The sequence below is a fragment of the Macaca nemestrina genome, chromosome 19, assembly GCF_043159975.1.
Source record: "Macaca nemestrina isolate mMacNem1 chromosome 19, mMacNem.hap1, whole genome shotgun sequence".
NCBI classification, from domain to species: domain Eukaryota; kingdom Metazoa; phylum Chordata; class Mammalia; order Primates; family Cercopithecidae; genus Macaca; species Macaca nemestrina.
The window spans coordinates 79348299-79365723 of NC_092143.1; the positions used below are offsets into that span (position 1 = coordinate 79348299).

At 50.1% G+C, this 17425-nt stretch overlaps 1 protein-coding gene across 13 annotated transcripts in view; it reads left to right on the top strand.

Annotated features, from left to right (window-relative positions):
* LOC105478868 (microtubule crosslinking factor 1) overlaps positions 1-17425 on the top strand; it is a 124992-nt gene that overhangs the window by 71500 nt on the left and 36067 nt on the right. For 5 of the 13 annotated variants that reach the window (XM_011736587.2, XM_011736590.2, XM_011736579.3 and 2 more), the window contains exons 5-8: positions 223-300; positions 4640-5953; positions 7048-7203; positions 14318-14440. In XM_011736587.2, the coding sequence (XP_011734889.2) occupies positions 223-300; positions 4640-5953; positions 7048-7203; positions 14318-14440 (1671 nt within the window). The remainder of the gene's footprint in view (positions 1-222; positions 301-4639; positions 5954-7047; positions 7204-14317; positions 14441-17425) is intronic. The other 8 variants (XM_024791965.2, XM_071085649.1, XM_071085651.1 and 5 more) reach the window with 5 other exon arrangements.

Here is a 17425-nt window from a genome sequence, read left to right on the forward strand (position 1 = left end):
CTGAGAGTGTTTTCAGTCGACTGGCTCTTGCCCAGGGAAGATCTTTTCCTTAAAAGGGGAAATTCTGCCCCATTGTGAAATGAACAGCATTCGCCCCGTGGGTAAAACGGGCCAAGAACAGGAGCTGCCGCTCCTCGGGCGCGTGTCCGAAACCCTGGTACCTGGGATGCGTTGAACGCCCGCCCAGCCGGCGGGATGATTGAGGAAGGAGTTTCTGTTCAGCAGAATGGTGGAATGGAGCGCGCTGGGAACTGCAGGCCCGCAACCAAAACCCAAAGGAAGCTGGCGCCCCGGCGCAAGGTAGGCACGCGGGCAGTCACCCTCTCGGGGTGCTGGCTGGACGGCTGACTTGCAAGCCAAAGAATATATACAGGGAGCGATATATTTCTGTGGCTTGACAAGGCCTTTCCCGCTGGTGGTGATGGTGGTGGGCCCCTGGGTGTCTCCCCTCCTGGCCATGCCTGCCCTCTGCCTGCAACAGGAATCGTGTGTCAAATGGAAAGTTGGACTTGACCTGCTTTCATACCACATTCCTGGGGTTATCCAATGATCTCTTGAAACCAGAAATGATATCCTTCAGTTTAGACTCGGCCTTGCTCCCCGCCCCCACCGCCCCACGAGAGTCTTGGCAGAGTTTTAAGAAGTCTATGGTTACACATAAGATGGGCATCCAGCCTCCCACTGCCTGAGCTGAAGCTGTGATTCCCCATCTTATGAGGAGTGGCTTCGCCTACTCAGAACAGGCCGAGCTCAGCTTCCCTCAGGCCGCCCCTCTCCTGCACACAACACGCCGCAGGTGCAGCGGGCCCTGCCCTAGCTGCCTCGACCTCACCGAGGACGTGTGACTTCATTGAATACACACTCTCCCATGGCTTCCAGGACAGTCTTTCAACGCTGCTTTAGTCTTGGTGGCAGGCCTCATAGTGCATGCATGGTTGTCAAGTCGAAATGACAGCATGCTGTCATACTGACAGCTTTTTTCTTTAAGGAACGAGAAGACGTTTTGGACATTTTATCAATCCTCAGGTAATCTACACATTGACACTCGTTAGAGTATGTCATAGGATCTTGCTGCTTTAACTGACCTGGGTTTAGGTTCAAGGAGACGGAAGAGAATTGTTCTATGATAGATTTGTAGTGGATGGTGGACAGAGGGGAATGGTGTGAGGTTGAAGGTTTCCGGAAATCGAGGTGATTTGAGGGCTCTATGGGGACATTCTGCCTGCATGAGGGGTGCAGATAAGCATGTATAACCTCCGGCGTGTTTCAGGACCCTTCTCAGAGATGATCCTCCTCCCCCAATGTTTCAGTTCAACTTGTTGGGGAAGACCCCAAGGAGCTGGTCGTAGCTATTTCCCTGAGCCTTTCTTGTCATATCATTTTTCCCCTTACACGGGGTTTGTGGTGAGCAAGGAGGGACCAGGCAGAGTGGGATTGCCTCAGTCCCTGGTCCACGCGCTTGAGCCAAAAGCTTCCCGTACCATGCAGGCAACAGTGCCCCTTGCCTGCCCCTCCTGGCCTGGCTCCACCACATCAAGGCCTCGCCAGCTGCAAGTTTCTGTGGACGCTGGTCACAGCAGGCGGCCCTGCCCCCACCTTGTCCTGCCCAGTCTCGCGTCCCAGGCTCCAGAAGGGTGGAGAGTGGGCCGAGTTTCCCCGTAGCTGGACGACGCTGCCCTCTGTGATCTCTGCTGCTGTGGATTTCTGTGCTTCAGAGGTGGAGATGGGATCATTTAGATGATTTTTGACAATGGACGGACACTGGCTCTCAAATTAACAATGGGGCTGAGGGCACTCCCCTGTTTTCTGGTCCCAAGCTTTTAAGTATTTACAATCCATCTCTGTTGACAAGTATTTTAGCTTAAACTGCGTTCCTTCATGGGAACAACAAAGACCTGTCTGTGTATTTGAATTTCTTACAAATCTGTGTTTAACAAAAATTGAAAAGGTGCTTTTTTGTTTGCTCTACTTTCGAAAGTTCTAAGAAGCTGGGGTTGTTTAAAAGTAACTTGCCAACTTCTCGTACATAGTAGGTACTTAATAAATATGTCTTGAAAGAATGAATGAACAAGGCCAGGCTCGGTGGCTCACACCTGTAATCCCACACTTTGGGAGGCTGAGGTGCTGGATCACCTGAGGTCAGGAGTTCGAGACCAGCCTGGCCAACATAGCGAAACCTCATCTCTAGTAAAAATACAAAAATTAGCTGGGCGCGGTGGCATGCTCCTGTAGTCCCAGCTACTCGGGAGCAGAGGCAGGGGGCAGGAGAATTGCTTGAACCTGGGGGGCGGCAGTTACAGTGAGCCAGGATTGTGCCATTGCACTCCAGACTGGGTGACCAGAGCAAGACTCCATCTCAAAATAAAATAATAATAATAAAAAAGAAGGAATGAACAGATAAACAAGTATGCTTTTCCTCTAGTATTAGTATTAAATAACAATGTATGTCTTTTACCGTCCATGTATTCTGTGTAGGTTCTTTCAAAAAATATGTCATTACCCCAGTGGCGATGATAGCCCATTCGCCTCAGTAGTTGTGAGTAGGGCACACAGCCTTACTTCAGGTTAGTCACAAGATTGATTTTTATGTCTGCCTAACCCAAACCCAACCAAATCCTTCATGTGATAAGTTCTCAGGACTCAAAGACCATGTGACATTTATATGTTATTCTCCTAATGTGCAAAGAAGGAAAAAACTCTTTACTGGCTCCTTTACCCAATACTAACTGTGTTTCAGACAAATAAGATAATTTCAGGGAGCTAGAGCATGGTGATTTATCATATACAAACCAGTTTATATATAAAAAATACACTTTTTAGGTTTATGATTTATCATATACAGACCATTATTTCATTTGACCCTCATCACAACCTTGCGGGTCTGTGATTAGCCCAGGCCCCTTGGACAGTAGGAGGGGCAAAGCTAGGACTCCGGGCAGCGTGTTTGACCCCAAGTCCAGCAGGCCTGGTTTTGTCCTCAGCTAAGAGATGACAATGGGCATGTCATCCTCCCGAGGACGCACAGATAGCGCCAGGGCAAGCTTTCCCTGTGGCAGTGGCTGCACACTTTATCGTAGGTGTGGGCCTGAGCCTTCCTGGTCATATCGTTTTTTCCCTTTCCATGGGGTTTGTGGTGAGCAAGGAGGGACCAGGCAGAGTGGAAGGAGGAAAGTTGGGAGGTGCCGAGGGAGGTTTTCTCTTTCTATCAAATTGTGAGTGTGCGACCAGACTGCGGCAGAGAACGAGCCATGCTCTCTGAGTGTAGAAGCTGCATTGTGAGCACACGTGACGATCTGAAGGGGTTAATTCTCCCCCGGGGGCTGACTTGTTCCAGAGAAGGGCGACAGGCCTGGAGAGCAGTTTGATGCCTTTTCCTCTACGGGGGCTGTGGGATTTGACTCCTGTAGAGCTGTTGTTGTCAGTTTCTCTGTGTGATGGGGGAAACCTTTGCTGAAGCCTTTTGGAACTTTTGATGGCCGATCAAAGAGGAGTGATTTGTGAAATCGGTTATTTTTCCCATCTGCTGGATGTGAACAGTAAAACGTTTTTGCAAAACCAAAATGGGGAGTTCATCTGGCTTCAAAACAAGGAGACCAGCCCTGCAAAGCAGAGTTGACTTTCCAGTGGATCCAAAAAGTGCCGTTCTGACCTCAGCCAAGCATTGCAGGCTGTGAACAGCAGAGTCAGCTTTGAGGATCCTCCAGAACCCTCTGGAAGGCCTATGAGGACACTTCTCAGGTTTTGATACACTTGACTATCCAACATTTAACTCCTTGCCTTGGGTCTCCGAGTTTAATTTCCTGCTGTGTCATAGCAACTAAAGGGAAAGGAACATAAGCAAAGGTTCTGCAGCTGCACTTGCATGGCGAGAGGCTGCAAGGAGCCCAGGTGGCTGGGTGTGCAGTACCCAGTGTGTACCCAGAGCTCGGTACTGACTCAGTACACGCCTGGACTTCCAAGCACCCTCATGCTCATGCCTCATTTTTTTTGTCATATCATTCTTGTGGGGCCTTAGGGCTGGGGAGACCGGGATGGGGAGAAGCGAATTGCCCTGTCTCAGGTACCTTAGGAAACCAGGGGAAAGCTGAGCTCTTATTTGGGGTGGCCTGACTTCCCCATCCTGGTCAGACCTCATGGATTGCCGGGCACTTTGAAAGAAGGAGGTCCGCACGTTGGAGGTGGTGAGTGCAGCAGGGTGGAAGATGCTCTGAACCCTGTTTGCCTGCACCAGGCCTTGGTGAGGGGTCCTGCTGGCTCTCACTGGTGCCGGTGAGGAACCAGGTGGGATCCACAGAGCAATGAGGTGTTGCGCATTCCCGCTGGGTTTTGCGCCTCATTTCGTTTTGCCTACTTCGCTCATAACTTGTATGATGATTTCCACGTGCACTTTTTTTTCCAAACTAATTTTTTTTGTTTCTTCTGTTTCTGTGGCAAAGCAACAAACTGTAGGCCTTTCACAGGCCCCAGGCCCACCCCTGCTTTGTCTTGGGTCTTTCTCTGTGTAACTCAACGGCACCGACGGGAAGATCGGTGTTTGATGTTTGTGTGCATTGGGGGCGAGGTGTGAGGGGAATCATGAAAAACACGAACATTTGGTATTTTCAAATAACCCTTCTCCCGGGCTGTTCTTTCCTGGCAGGATGACAGTGCCGATTTGAGGTGCCAGCTCCAGTTTGCCAAAGAGGAAGCCTTCCTGATGCGCAAAAAGATGGCCAAGCTAGGACGGGAGAAGGACGAGCTGGAGCAGGAGCTCCAGAAGTACAAGTCCCTCTATGGAGATGTGGACAGCCCCCTGCCCACGGGGGAAGCAGGCGGGCCCCCCAGCACCCGGGAGGCCGAGCTGAAGCTGCGGCTGAAGCTGGTGGAGGAGGAAGCCAACATCTTGGGCCGGAAGATCGTGGAGCTGGAGGTGGAGAACCGTGGCCTCAAGGCAGAGATGGAGGACATGCGGGGCCAGCAGGAGCGGGAGGGCCTGGGCCGGGACCACGCACCCAGCATTCCTACCTCACCCTTCGGCGACTCCCTGGAGTCCTCCACTGAGCTCCGCCGCCACCTGCAGTTCGTGGAAGAGGAAGCGGAGCTGCTCCGGAGGTCCATCTCCGAGATCGAAGACCACAACCGGCAGCTGACCCACGAGCTCAGCAAGTTTAAGTTTGAGCCTCCCCGGGAGCCGGGCTGGCTCGGGGAGGGTGCGAGTCCTGGTGCCGGGGGAGGGGCACCCCTGCAGGAGGAGCTGAAGTCAGCCAGGCTGCAGATCAGCGAGCTCAGCGGCAAGGTGCTCAAACTGCAGCACGAGAACCATGCGCTGCTGTCCAACATCCAGCGCTGCGACCTGGCAGCGCACCTGGGGCTGCGTGCCCCCAGTCCCCGGGACAGCGATGCCGAGAGCGATGCAGGCAAGAAGGAGAGTGAAGGGGAGGAGAGCCGCCTGCCCCAGCCCAAGCGGGAAGGCCCTGTTGGCGGGGAGAGTGACTCGGAGGAGATGTTCGAGAAGACGTCGGGCTTCGGGAGCGGGAAGCCATCGGAGGCCAGCGAGCCGTGCGCCACGGAGCTCCTGAAGGCCCGGGAGGACTCCGAGTGCCTAGTGACCCTAAAACACGAGGCCCAGCGGCTAGAGCGGACGGTGGAGCACCTCATCGCGGACACCGACAGCTTCCTCCGTGACGCGGGGCTGCAGGGGGGTGCACCCTCGCCGGGGCCTGGCCTCCAGGGTGAAGAGGAGCGGGGCGAGGGGGACCGGCAGGAGCCTCACCTGCTGGGGACCATCAACGCCAAGATGAAGTCTTTCAAGAAAGAGCTTCAGGCCTTCCTGGAGCAGGTGAACCGCATTGGGGATGGCCTATCCCCCTTGCCCCACCTCACAGAGTCCTCTAGCTTCCTCTCCACTGTGACTTCCGTGTCCCGGGACTCCCCCATCGGGAACCTGGGGAAGGAGCTGGGCCCAGACTTGCAGGTAAGGGGGCTCGTGGCTTCGCCTCCCTGCTCCGCCTTGCTCTTCCTCCTTCTCGCTGGCATTGCTGCACTCGGGCTCACGCTGCTCACGGCTGCTTGGTTATGATTTCAAACCTGCATTGTACTAAAGCCTCCGGGGCAACCGGATCCTCTCTCTTGGTTGGGCTCCGTTTTTTTTTGTTTTTTGTTTTTTTTTTTAAGTTTTCTTGTATTGCCTTGTTTCTTTTTCCTTTTTCCTGTCTTATTTTTAACTGCGCCACGGCTCATGGTTTAGAGGCCCTCCCAGACACGAGGCTAAGCCCAGTGGAAGCGATAGGGCTCGACGCAGGCCGGCCTTGCTCCTCTCTTGGTATCTCAACCAACCAGCCACACGCTGAAGAAGCCGTGAGGAGGCTAAGACAAACGCATGTCACAGTCAGGATAATTAGCAGACTCGCTACCAAGCACGTCCCTTCCTGGGTGTGTTTCAAGGGACACAGTGCAGTCCAAGGCCCTAGGCAGCCCAGGCCCCCATTCCCGCTGGAGGATCAGCCAAAGCGGGCGAGGAGCGCGGTGCTGAGAAGGATGGTTTTGGTGGAAAAGCGCTGCTGGCTCGTGCCGCCCTGCCGCCGCTGGGGAGGGCGCGGAGGGCCTCCGAGGACTGCTGTCCTAGCCTCGCCTGGGTGCATGGCCCAGCTGCCGCCCTGGACTGTGGCTTTGGCTGCTCGACCCACAAGTAAGGAAGGAAGAGCCTCGTTTTCCGTTTCCTTCACGGGTAGCGTGCTTGCGGTTGAGTTCCGGATTCACGCATCGCCATCGCATGTGCCCCGTAACCAGTGTTTTGCACCCCCACTTTCTCTTTTTGCTTTTCGGATGTGTCCACCCGCCCTTTTGCTCATTCTCATCTTGGGTCTGTTCTCTTCACTTTCGTCCACCGCTGTCTTTAAGCTGGTGTTTCTATTTGTGCTGTTCTTTGGTCGTTTTCTCAGTCGTCTCCCTTACCCATTTTTGTTTTCTTTATCCCCTCTCCCTGCCTCCACCTTCTTGTCCTTTGTGTTTTTTGTTTGTTTGTTTAAAATTTTAAAAAAACAAAAATCCCTCCCGTGCACCTAACAGTCCAGACTGAGAGAGCAGCTAGAGTGGCAGCTGGGGCCGGCCCGAGGGGACGAGCGGGAGAGCCTGCGCCTCCGAACTGCACGGGAGCTGCACCGCCGCGCAGACGGGGACGCCGGGAGCCATGGGCTGGGAGGCCAGACCTGCTTCAGTCTGGAGGTCAGCGTGGGCAAGCAATCCCCGCCCCCCTTCCATTTTCTGTGTGGCTGGCTGCCTGACGTTTTCTGTCCCGGACAAGGCCCTGAGGGAACATGGCAGGAGGATGTGGAACTAGGTGGAACTCACTTGGCAGCAAACCCATTGCGTGCACTGGGACAGGCAGGTGTGTGCAGGTGCATGCGGTGAACTGCTGTGCTTGTCAGACAGAGGGACAGCTCACCGCAGGCGCTGTCCACCTCCTGTTTCCGCAGACCAGGAGCCCCTGGAGGCAGGCCGATTGTTGAGCGCGCAGTGGCTTCTTGTGCAGTTGCAGAGAACAGGGATGAAAACTCAGCCCGGGCTTCCCTGCTCTGGAGGAAACTCCCCTTAGGGCTCCCCTTTTTCGGTTGTTGCCTGTGTCTCGTGTGACCATCCCACGGTCTCGAGTGATACTGCCAGCCGGTTGGTAGAGTCAGGGAGGCTCACTCCTGACCTGTGGGCACCCTTAGCAGGCTCTTTCACCACAGTAACCCAGTGTACACAAGGCTGCAGCCACCACAGGGACCATGGTTGGAACTGTTGTCAGAAGCCTGGGAGAGTGAAAGCTCTTAGACACAGGCCACCCCACCCGGGAGAGAAAGAGGGGGTTCCCAAGGAGCTGTTGAATGAGGAAACACCTTTAAAAGTCCAGATGCTGTGTCAGTGTAAAGTATGATTAGTAATAGAGAGAGAATGCAATGTCCTGCCATTGGGGACTTACAAGGGGGAAGTATGTCATAGCTCCCCTAGTCAGGGGCCAGTTTTCCCTTCCCACTGTAGCTCTTCCTTCTTTGCCATGGGCTGTTTCTGGAACCACAGCTCCGGCTACACAGGGCGGCCCCCTTCCCTTTGATGGTTGGTTTTACAGGAACTGCATCTCCCTTTCCAAGTGTTCTGCCCTTCAAGGTGTGTCACACATAGCTGTGTGCAGTTAGAGCCTGTGTCAGACAGCTTTCCTCCCGGATTCTTCCTAGGTCCTTATTGTGTAACCTGGAGCAGTGATAAGTGGTCACCATCGTGAATGCATAGCATAGCTTCAGAAACTGGGAGTGATTTGGGAGAGAGAAGCATACTGAGTTGAAGCAAACCAAATACTGAGGGACAATAAAGCTTCACAAGAAGTAGATTAGCAGAGTGAGCTGGTGCCACGGGGCAGCACAGGATCTCCAAACGGTGCAGCTCGGAAGGGAACAGCAGGTCTACAGATGAAGGCTCTCATTCTGCAGATGAGAAAAAGGAAGCCCGAGAAGTGAAGCGGCTTGCCAGTAAACTGTCCTCCTGGTTGGTGGCAGAACTGGGTCTAGAACAGCCTTCAGCCAGCTGCAGCCCCCACTCCCCAGCACATCCCCGGAGGGGCCTGATCTGTAGCGGTGGGAGAGCCCTGCACTGACCCCTGGGTGCGTTTCTAAAGAGTCACTCTAACAACTAATTGTACGGCCGCAGTCTTGCCATGGAATGGCACCACATCCATCTAGCTTCCTTTAATTTTGGATATTTTAACAAGAAAGCTAAAAATCTCCATAGTGAAAGGCCAGATCTAGGGAGCGTCATTTCCTAGAAGGGGAAGCAGTATGAATCAGGAGTTCTAAACAAATATCCCTCGTTCTGATGTTTTTTATTCACAAAGACATTTCACACAGGAGAGAAAACTCAATTACGCTGCAAACACATCCTATTTTATTTTATTTTATTTTATTTCATTTTTTAATAAGGCATGTTCTGGAGCCACTTGGAATCTCCACAGTGTTTCCTTTTATTAGAGGAGCTGGATGTGGATCTGTGGCAGAGCCTGGGTCGGGAGAGGCAGCCCCGTCCCTGGTGTGAATGTCACTCTGACAGCCTTGTTAGTTTGGTCTTTGAATATGACATTGTGTTAAGGAATTGTACAATGGATAATTCTGGGGAGCAGAACTCTTAAAAGCCTTTTAATGAGAACATCCCTGAATTTGCTGCCAACAATTGCTTTCCCATGAGGCTCTAATGGAAACAGTACACAAAGCCCCCGTAAGTCAGCCCAGCCGCCCAGCCGGAGACTCGTGCACACCCGGCTGCAGTAACTGAGGGAAACACAACACGGACACCTTCACGCAGACTGAGGCAGGGCTGCAGCTGCAGGTCCCGCTGGTAGCTCTCCTTGCTCCCTTCTACGTTTCCCTTGAAATAACCACCAATTTTGCCCTCAGGCCAGCCACGACTGTACCTGTGTGGATCCCCTTTAGCTCTCTGCCCGTAGTTCCTCGGGGGTGTGGGAGGGGCCCAATAGCACACCTAGTATCAGGGCATCAAAGAAGAAACTTTCCATATTTGAGCAGAAGTTTTTTTTTTTTTTTTTTTTGAGACGGAGTCTCGCTCTGTCGCCCAGGCTGGAGCGCAATGGCCGGATCTCAGCTCACTGCAAGCTCCGCCTCCCGGGTTTACGCCATTCTCCTGCCTCAGCCTCCTAAGTAGCTGGGACTACAGGCGCCCGCCACCTCGCCCGGCTAGTTTTTTTTTGTATTTTTTAGTAGAGATGGGGTTTCACCGTGTTAGCCAGGATGGTCTCGATCTCCTGACCTTGTGATCCACCCGTCTCGGCCTCCCAAAGTGCTGGGATTACAGGCGTGAGCCACCGCGCCCGGCTTTGAGCAGAAGTTTTTAAAGAGGATTCATGTCTCCAGCTGCACTTACAAAACGCCTCTGTGTCTTTTGCCTTAAGGATTTTTGTATTTGGGGAAAGGGGAAAGAAGGTAAGTTGTTATTTTGAAAGATGGAGGCATTTTGGCCAGACCAAAACTGTGACTGCTACTCATAGTTGTACCAGCCACAGCAGTTATAACATTAAAGAGGAGAAAGAGAAGTGCATTCTTACACATGACACATTTTAGCAGATTGCAAATCTGGGCAGTGGAGGAGCCCTGCTGCTCCAACGCCGTCATTCACTAAACCCGGGAAAGGGGCGGCTTCTCCAAGGCCAGCATTCTTACAGCCACAGCCAGAGCAAACTGAAGTCAGAACCCACGGACACCCACTAACACATCAATGCAACCACGCAAAAATGAACTGCTAAAAAATAACAGACTTCAGGACAAGTGTTCCTGCTGCCTGCTCTTCTCAGGAGATATTAGCGAGATGCTCACACTGTGCACTGGACTCTTCCCTGACTTGGCTCCCTGGGGTTCCCATCAAACGTGAGACATTCGCATTTGTTAAGAGAGAGTGGTGTGTGGAATGGTTTGGAATGTGTGAGGCACCTTAAAAATAGTCCTGAATGAGAAGTAACCATGCACGGACGCTGGTCGGATTTCAGATATAAAGGAGACCAGGCCTGTGACCAGAGGATTGAGTTTCTGGGTCAGAAATCTCAAAGAGCTCTTCTCCTCAGTGCCTGCTTTTATCCTTCAATCAAGGAAGCACACAAAGCACTCACGATCCCACGTGCCTCAGCTGTGAAATGCCAGCCCCAAGGAAGTTACATGGGGTTTTATGCCAAGTATTTGCACACGTGTTGGCCTCATGTACTGCTTTTGAAATAAGTGGTTGCGAAACTGGCCAGGACAAAATGGAACCCTCCAGAAAACGAAGCCGTGGTCTTGGTGATGGAATTGTCCTAATACAGGAGTAGTATTGCTAGGCACTCTAGTGACGGCCATGAAAAGCTTTGCTTTTCTGTTTGTGTTTGAGATTGTGAAGATAATCTTCGTAGGTGTGGGAAGTAATTTATAAGCCGCTTTCTCTGGAGTTGGGGAAGTTAGCCTTTGTCAATCAGTGTGGGATGCAGCTCTATTGGGGAAGACATGGGCGGGAGTTTCAGAACACTGATGTGGGGAGAATGGTTACGGTTGTCAAGACTAGTGTCTCAGCAGCCTCGGAAACAAGTGAGGGTGGTGTTGGTTTAGATGAGCTGCTTTAATAGGGAGATCAAAATGAATTTGATGTATAATCAGAATCCTAGGTAAGTGAACAAAGAACGGTTTTTTTTTAAGAATCAAATCTTTGGGGATTGGGTGGTAAAGGGAAATACTTATTTTTTTAGAAGATATTTATGTGTCATGTGAAACTTTTCTCCAGATGTATGTGGTCGTATGCAGTTGTGTGGCAGTAGAGTAATTCTAGGCTGAACCTGTTGCCATAGCATGTTTGTATGTTGTTTTTTGTAACATTGGAGTGACGCTGGCATCCCAGCTAGGAGCAGTTGTCCGTGGGAGTTTTAGTATTGCATTAGCAAAAATGGACAATAAAGGAAAATGAAACTTCTGATAGATAAGGAGAATCTAAGCGTGTCTGCTTGTGAGCAGGCAGCAGTCTACAGAGGACACTGGAGCCTTCGCAGGTGAATCCGACTTCCCCCGTGAACAGACTCGTAGGACCTCCTTTTCTGTGACTCTTCAAAGGTGTGGTTCAAACAGTCATGCAATCTATAGAAACTAAACTAATAGATCTTTGCTTTTCTTAAACAATACGCTTGATTAGGATGTCTGTTTTTACACCTCATAAAGCTTTTGGCTAGCACCTAATGCATTAAATAAGGAGGATTTTTACATTTTGAGTTTATAGAGTAATGTGTAGCTGGAAAGTAAAGCTGGCAGGAGAGCAGCCTAGGTGACCTGGAAACAGTCCTGCACGGAACACCTGAGACAGGAGGGAAGCCCCGAGGGCAGGTGTGGCCACAGTGTGAACGCTGTATCCTCCACGCTTTAGACGGTGCCTAGCACTGGAGGTGCTCAATAAATACTGAATAAAACACTGCATAAAATACGAAGTATCCTCTTAAATACATTGCTGAATTCCCAGGAAATTTAGGGGAATCTTCAAGAGTTGGAATTGATTTTAGAATTGGGACCCAGAAGGCCAGGCATGGTGGCTCACGCCTGTAATCTCAGTACTTTGGGAGGCTGAGGCAGGCGGATCACTTGAGGTCAGAAGTTCGAGACCAGCCTGACTAACATGGCGAAACCCTATCTCTACTAAAAATACAAAAATTAGCCGCGTGTGGTGGCACGCACCTGTAATCCCAGCTGCTCGGGAGGCTGAGGCAGGAGAATCGCTTGAGCCTGGGAGGTGGAGGTTGCAGTGAGCCCAGATTGCGCCACTGCACTCTAGCCTGGGCGACAGAGTGAGACCCTGTCTCAAAACAAAAACAAACAAACAATTGAGCACCAGAGCGGTCTCTGTGGCCCTTGGGTGGGTGGATTAGGGAGATTGTTGCCAGAACTGGTAACTGGGAGCCTTGGGTTTCAGCAGCTCCAAAGGAACAGAGGATGGGGCCTGACATCGCAGGGAAAGAAAGGAAATGAATGAACCAGAGAAGCATTTGCCTGCTGGCCCTGGGGCAAGGAGCGAGGAGGCAGTGCGGATACTTGTTTCCCCAGCAAGAGCTCTGCATCAGGAGTGGGAGGGTTAGAGCTGGCCTCACCCAGGGTCAGGCTTTGAATTGATGTTACCAGTTTGGTCCGGGAATCCCCAGAGAAAGGGATTTGTGTAATATTGCAAGCTCCAGCAAACAGGAAACCAGACTGGAGGCACATCCTCCACCCAGATCCATACCAGATCCATAGGTAAGTGCCTCTAGGAGAGGAAGTCACACAAGCCAGTAACGTCCAGCAGGAACACGAGTTGGCAGACACGACAAATGGGATCCAACCCTAAGACTGCAGATAATAGAATTTTCAGATGGATGCTATCAGATAAGTGCGTTCACAGTTATTAAAGGCAACCAAACAGGACAACAATATGTCACTATCATAAAAGACCACACATATTTTTTAAGTAATAGAACTTTTAGAAATGAAAAATTAGTCATTGAGGTCAATTCAACATGTAGGGAAATGCATCTTTTCCGAGAACCCCAAACAATGCTTCGTATGTATAAAAGACTATAATAGTCTCGAACAACTAGCAAATCAAAGAAGCATTTAATGCTCTCAGAAGTTCTTGAGTTTTCTGAAAATAGGATGTTTAAATCTCTAGTTTTCAAAATTTTATGCCAAACTCGGTGAATCCCCAGTGTCTGATTTTCTGTCTCTGTTCTTCTTTCCTTAATACCCCTTTCTCATATCCCCAGTGCTAAGAAAAGTGCTCTTCTCTTTTATTTTTTGCATTTTCTGTTCTTAGGGTGTGATCTTCACTCTTGACTACCCAGGTACCATCAGATTAGGAGGAGCAAACAGTATCCTCAGGGAGAAGTAGTAGATGAGTTAAAGGGACTCAGAGTGAACCAGTGAAACAGCACATATTTTATTGCAACAATCTACTCGAATTCCCAGTTTTATAAATCACCTGTCTTCAAGTAGCATAATCCAGTGGGTAAACTGTCATGCTTAAATTTTGATGATGCCTGAGATTTTTAGCATAACAGTGTTTCCATCTCTAAACACATTTTATTTCAAAAGTAGTGACACTGACTCCTCTATCATGGCATTAGAACATAAAAGGTAGACTTTACCAATAAAAGTCATGATACGGATTCCACCACCTGTCTTTAAATGTAGTAAGTACATCTTTGTGCGATTCTCCTTAGGCAACATGTGCGATTGGGAGGCCTGAAGCCGTGCATCTCTGCTCATTGATGAACCCCCACCCTATTGCCCTGAGCATCGGGGTCAGATCACCTCGATAAAGACACCCTCGGCTGAGCAGGAAAAACTCTAATAAGAAAGCATATGAAAAAATTAATTATGCAACTCAGAAAGACCCCATGACTTGGGGAGGGAATCCAAGAGGCTGATGTGTAATAGGTGGTCATGCTTGCCTCGGTCATAGTCAGCTCTGACCATCCCAGCATCCAGAAGCCACTGTGGGAGCAAGGTCACCTCTGGTGTACTTTGGCCTTCTTCTCTCAGTCTGGTTTGTGGTTATGGTGGCGGGTGACGCTGCCCACTCCCCTCCTGGGTAAGAGATGCAGGGCAGGTGGAGCTGTCCCTCCCCAGGTAACTCAGGGAGCGGTGGGGTCTAGCGAGAAACCCCAGGGGAGCTGCCACAGTCACTCCACTGCTGCAGCGCCCACACATGCTGTGTCGCTCCGTGTGTGTCCCTGGCTTGTGCAGATGTCTGTCCTGCGTCATCACCTCAGGCAGAGTTCTCATTTCCACTAAACCCCTTCCTTTATCCCACCGATCAGCTCAGGGGCCCCTCTGTTTTACCTGAGCAGAGTGTATCCATAGAGGAGCTACAGGGTCAGCTCGTGCAGGCGGCCAGACTGCATCAAGAGGAGACAGAGACATTTACAAACAAGATCCATAAGGTAAATATTTAACACGGATTTTTCAGCACAACCGCTTCGTGAACTGCACAGCCCCAAAGGAGAAATGCCACGATGCATTTTCAAAGAAGGCTGGCTGTTGCGTACAGGCTGCTAGACTCCCGGGCACCTATGGGAAGGTCACCCAGTAGAGCTGTCCCCTCAGATGTCCCTAAAGATAACTCTACCTTTCTGCTCTAGCACATGCTTTTCGGCATCTACACTGTGGTCACAGCAAGGTCTTCCTCATACCTAATCTAAACTGTCCTGCAGCAGTACCAGCCTAACATCAAGTAAGAGCCTAAATGCAACTGGACAGAAAAGTGTGTCTGTCACCTCTGCTAATGTTGGGTGAATTTTCTGATAGAAAAATCAGCAACCTCACCCTAAGCCATTGCCTTCAGAAAACTGCCGCAACTTGAGCTGTGGCCTGATTAACCTCTGTTACTCTCGCTAATTACCTTTTATCTGCAAATCCTTCCCCAGAGTTCCCAGTAGAAGGGATTCGCAGATGTGGGCACTCATCGCCCTGGACATCCATGAGAACGGCCCAATCCCTGCCACCCCAAACCTAATTAAGTTGTGGACAGATATCTAGGTTCAGAATTGCTGCAGCTGCTCTTCCCCTGTGTATTTGTTCTTGAAAGATAGTTGTGTCTTTAAAACCAAACAAAGCAAAGCAGTTGATCTTGAATAGAGCACCTTGGTGTTTTAAAATAAATATCCTATGCAAATAAAGTCCTGGTGTATCTAAGAACTTACTTTGGCAAGGAATGTGTGCTACACATAAGCCCCCATGTTGACTGAGGCCATGTGATTTAAGTGGGTCACAAACTGATTAAAGGAGTGAGTGCCTTCTCTGTACCTTGCAGCTTAGGGAAGGCAGGGCCGAATGCCAAGATCTAAATACTTTCTGCCAACTTCTACCACTACATGCATGACTCAATTTTTAAGTGTTTCATTTAGGGGTCAAATTGCACATCTTATTATCAGAGGAAAATAATTCCATGTTACTTGAAAGATAGATTCCTAAGTAATTAAACAAAAAAAGTTTTGCATGGCACCAAAAATTGTTTGAAAAGTGAGTTTATCACTGAAGATGCTGCTAGCACAATGTCCGGGGCCCACGTGTTTCTAGTATGTGGGTTGATGATGGAGGAGTATTGCGGAAGAGCCTTCGAATGGTAGGAGATGTCCTTCAGGCTTGTTCAGAAGGGAAGGGAAAGTGTCCCCCAAGGTGCCCAGAGGGCAGAGGACTGAGCTCTGAGACTTGGGGAGTTCACGGAGTCGTGGAACAGAAGGAGCTGGAAAGGGCAGTGGAGACGTGAGGGAGAGAAAAGAAGGCTCTCCGGGAGGGCCTGGGTGCAGTGCTGGAGGCGGGTCCGAGTGTCTCAGCGCCTCTCCACAGGCAGGCCCAGGGCCTCTCCACAGCCGGGCCTGGCGCCTCTCCACAGCCGGGCCGGGCACCTCTCCACAGCCGGGCCCGGGGCCTCTCCACAGCCGGCCCGGCACCTCTCCAGAGCCAGGCGGGGAAGGGGCTCACATTATCTTCACATGGCCCCTGAGGCCAGTGAAGCCTGCCTAGCAGGAGTCAGTTGGCTAAGACTTGTAAAAGAAAATAAAACTACAGGACTTTCTAAATGGATTATGTCAAGGGCAAAGTTAAGTCCTGGAGACTGAATCATGAACATGTTTGCAGTTTTGTTTCTTAGATTATAGATGAACTCTCTTCCTCATTGTTCTTGTTCTGTGAATGACCAAGAGACCAGAGACCAGACCGCCCTTCTTTTTAATTACTGATCTTTGTTATAGATTAACTGCCTCTTCTATTGTCATGTACCTAACTCAAACCAGATGGTGCAAAAGATCCCATGACTGTTACATCTTCAGTGTGAAATGTTAAATACACTTCCCCCACCCAAAAAAATACCACGTTGACTTACCAGTAGGAAATTGCAGATGCTGGGTGTCTGGTGCACTAGGCTGCCCTTGTGTCCACAGGGGAGAACAGTGGTGGAATGCTCAGGGTTGCTGAGATGGTGAATAAAATCACCTATTTTCTGTTATTTCGGCCAGAACTACAATAAAGGTCAGGTATTAGGAGAACAGCCACCAGGTCGTTGTCTAGACCTGTGGACCTTTGCAGAGCTGCCTCTGACTCTTCACTGGCCTTCAGCGCATTGGCCTCCGGCAGCTGTGGTTCTGTTCCCATGGCCTCTGAGAATTAATCTAGTACTTTAAAGAGAAAAATAAATCCCTTCCTTGGTTTTTGGCATAAGAAGGAGTGTTAAGAGAGGACAGCTGATAACCTTCAGGCTGGCATTCGAACCTTTTATTGGTCTATAGAACACAAAGCTTTGATCCCATAGTATCACTTTAGCTACTGTAAATATTATTGATAGATACTATTCTTGTGCCCTTATGTGCAAAGCGGTATTTTATTCACTCTTTTGCTTTTCATTGTTGATACACAATTATCGTTTGTTGCTTAGAAGAGTGTCTATACCAGGGGTGTTTAAAAAACGGGAATTTAATGTGGAGATGCAAGATACTTTTTCAGTGACACTTTTCTTTTCCTAAGAGATATGCACATCTAATAGGAACGTCAAGTCTTTAAGCATGGAAATAGGCTCTCAGACCCACTTTTCTGTTTCCTCGCTGTTGTATGCAGTCGAGGCCTGTGTACTTGGAAGAATTCCTTCCACCCAGCCTGCTGTGCTCTCCACCAGCTGGGGTTCTCTTCTGTCAGGGCTGTGGGGAGTCAGGGGGCTCAGGAAGTAGAGGGGAAGGATTTCCACTTCTTTTCTTCTTTACAATTTAATGTACGTTTGAGTGCCCAGCCCATGTACAGAGGGGAAACGGAATCTGCTTACATGGGATTTAAGTCAGTGGTAAGCCGCACTTCCGAGACATATAAAACACCATGAGAGACTTGGCAATGAAAAATTGTCACAATACCTTATTTTGAAATAGCACTTGTTTCTGAAT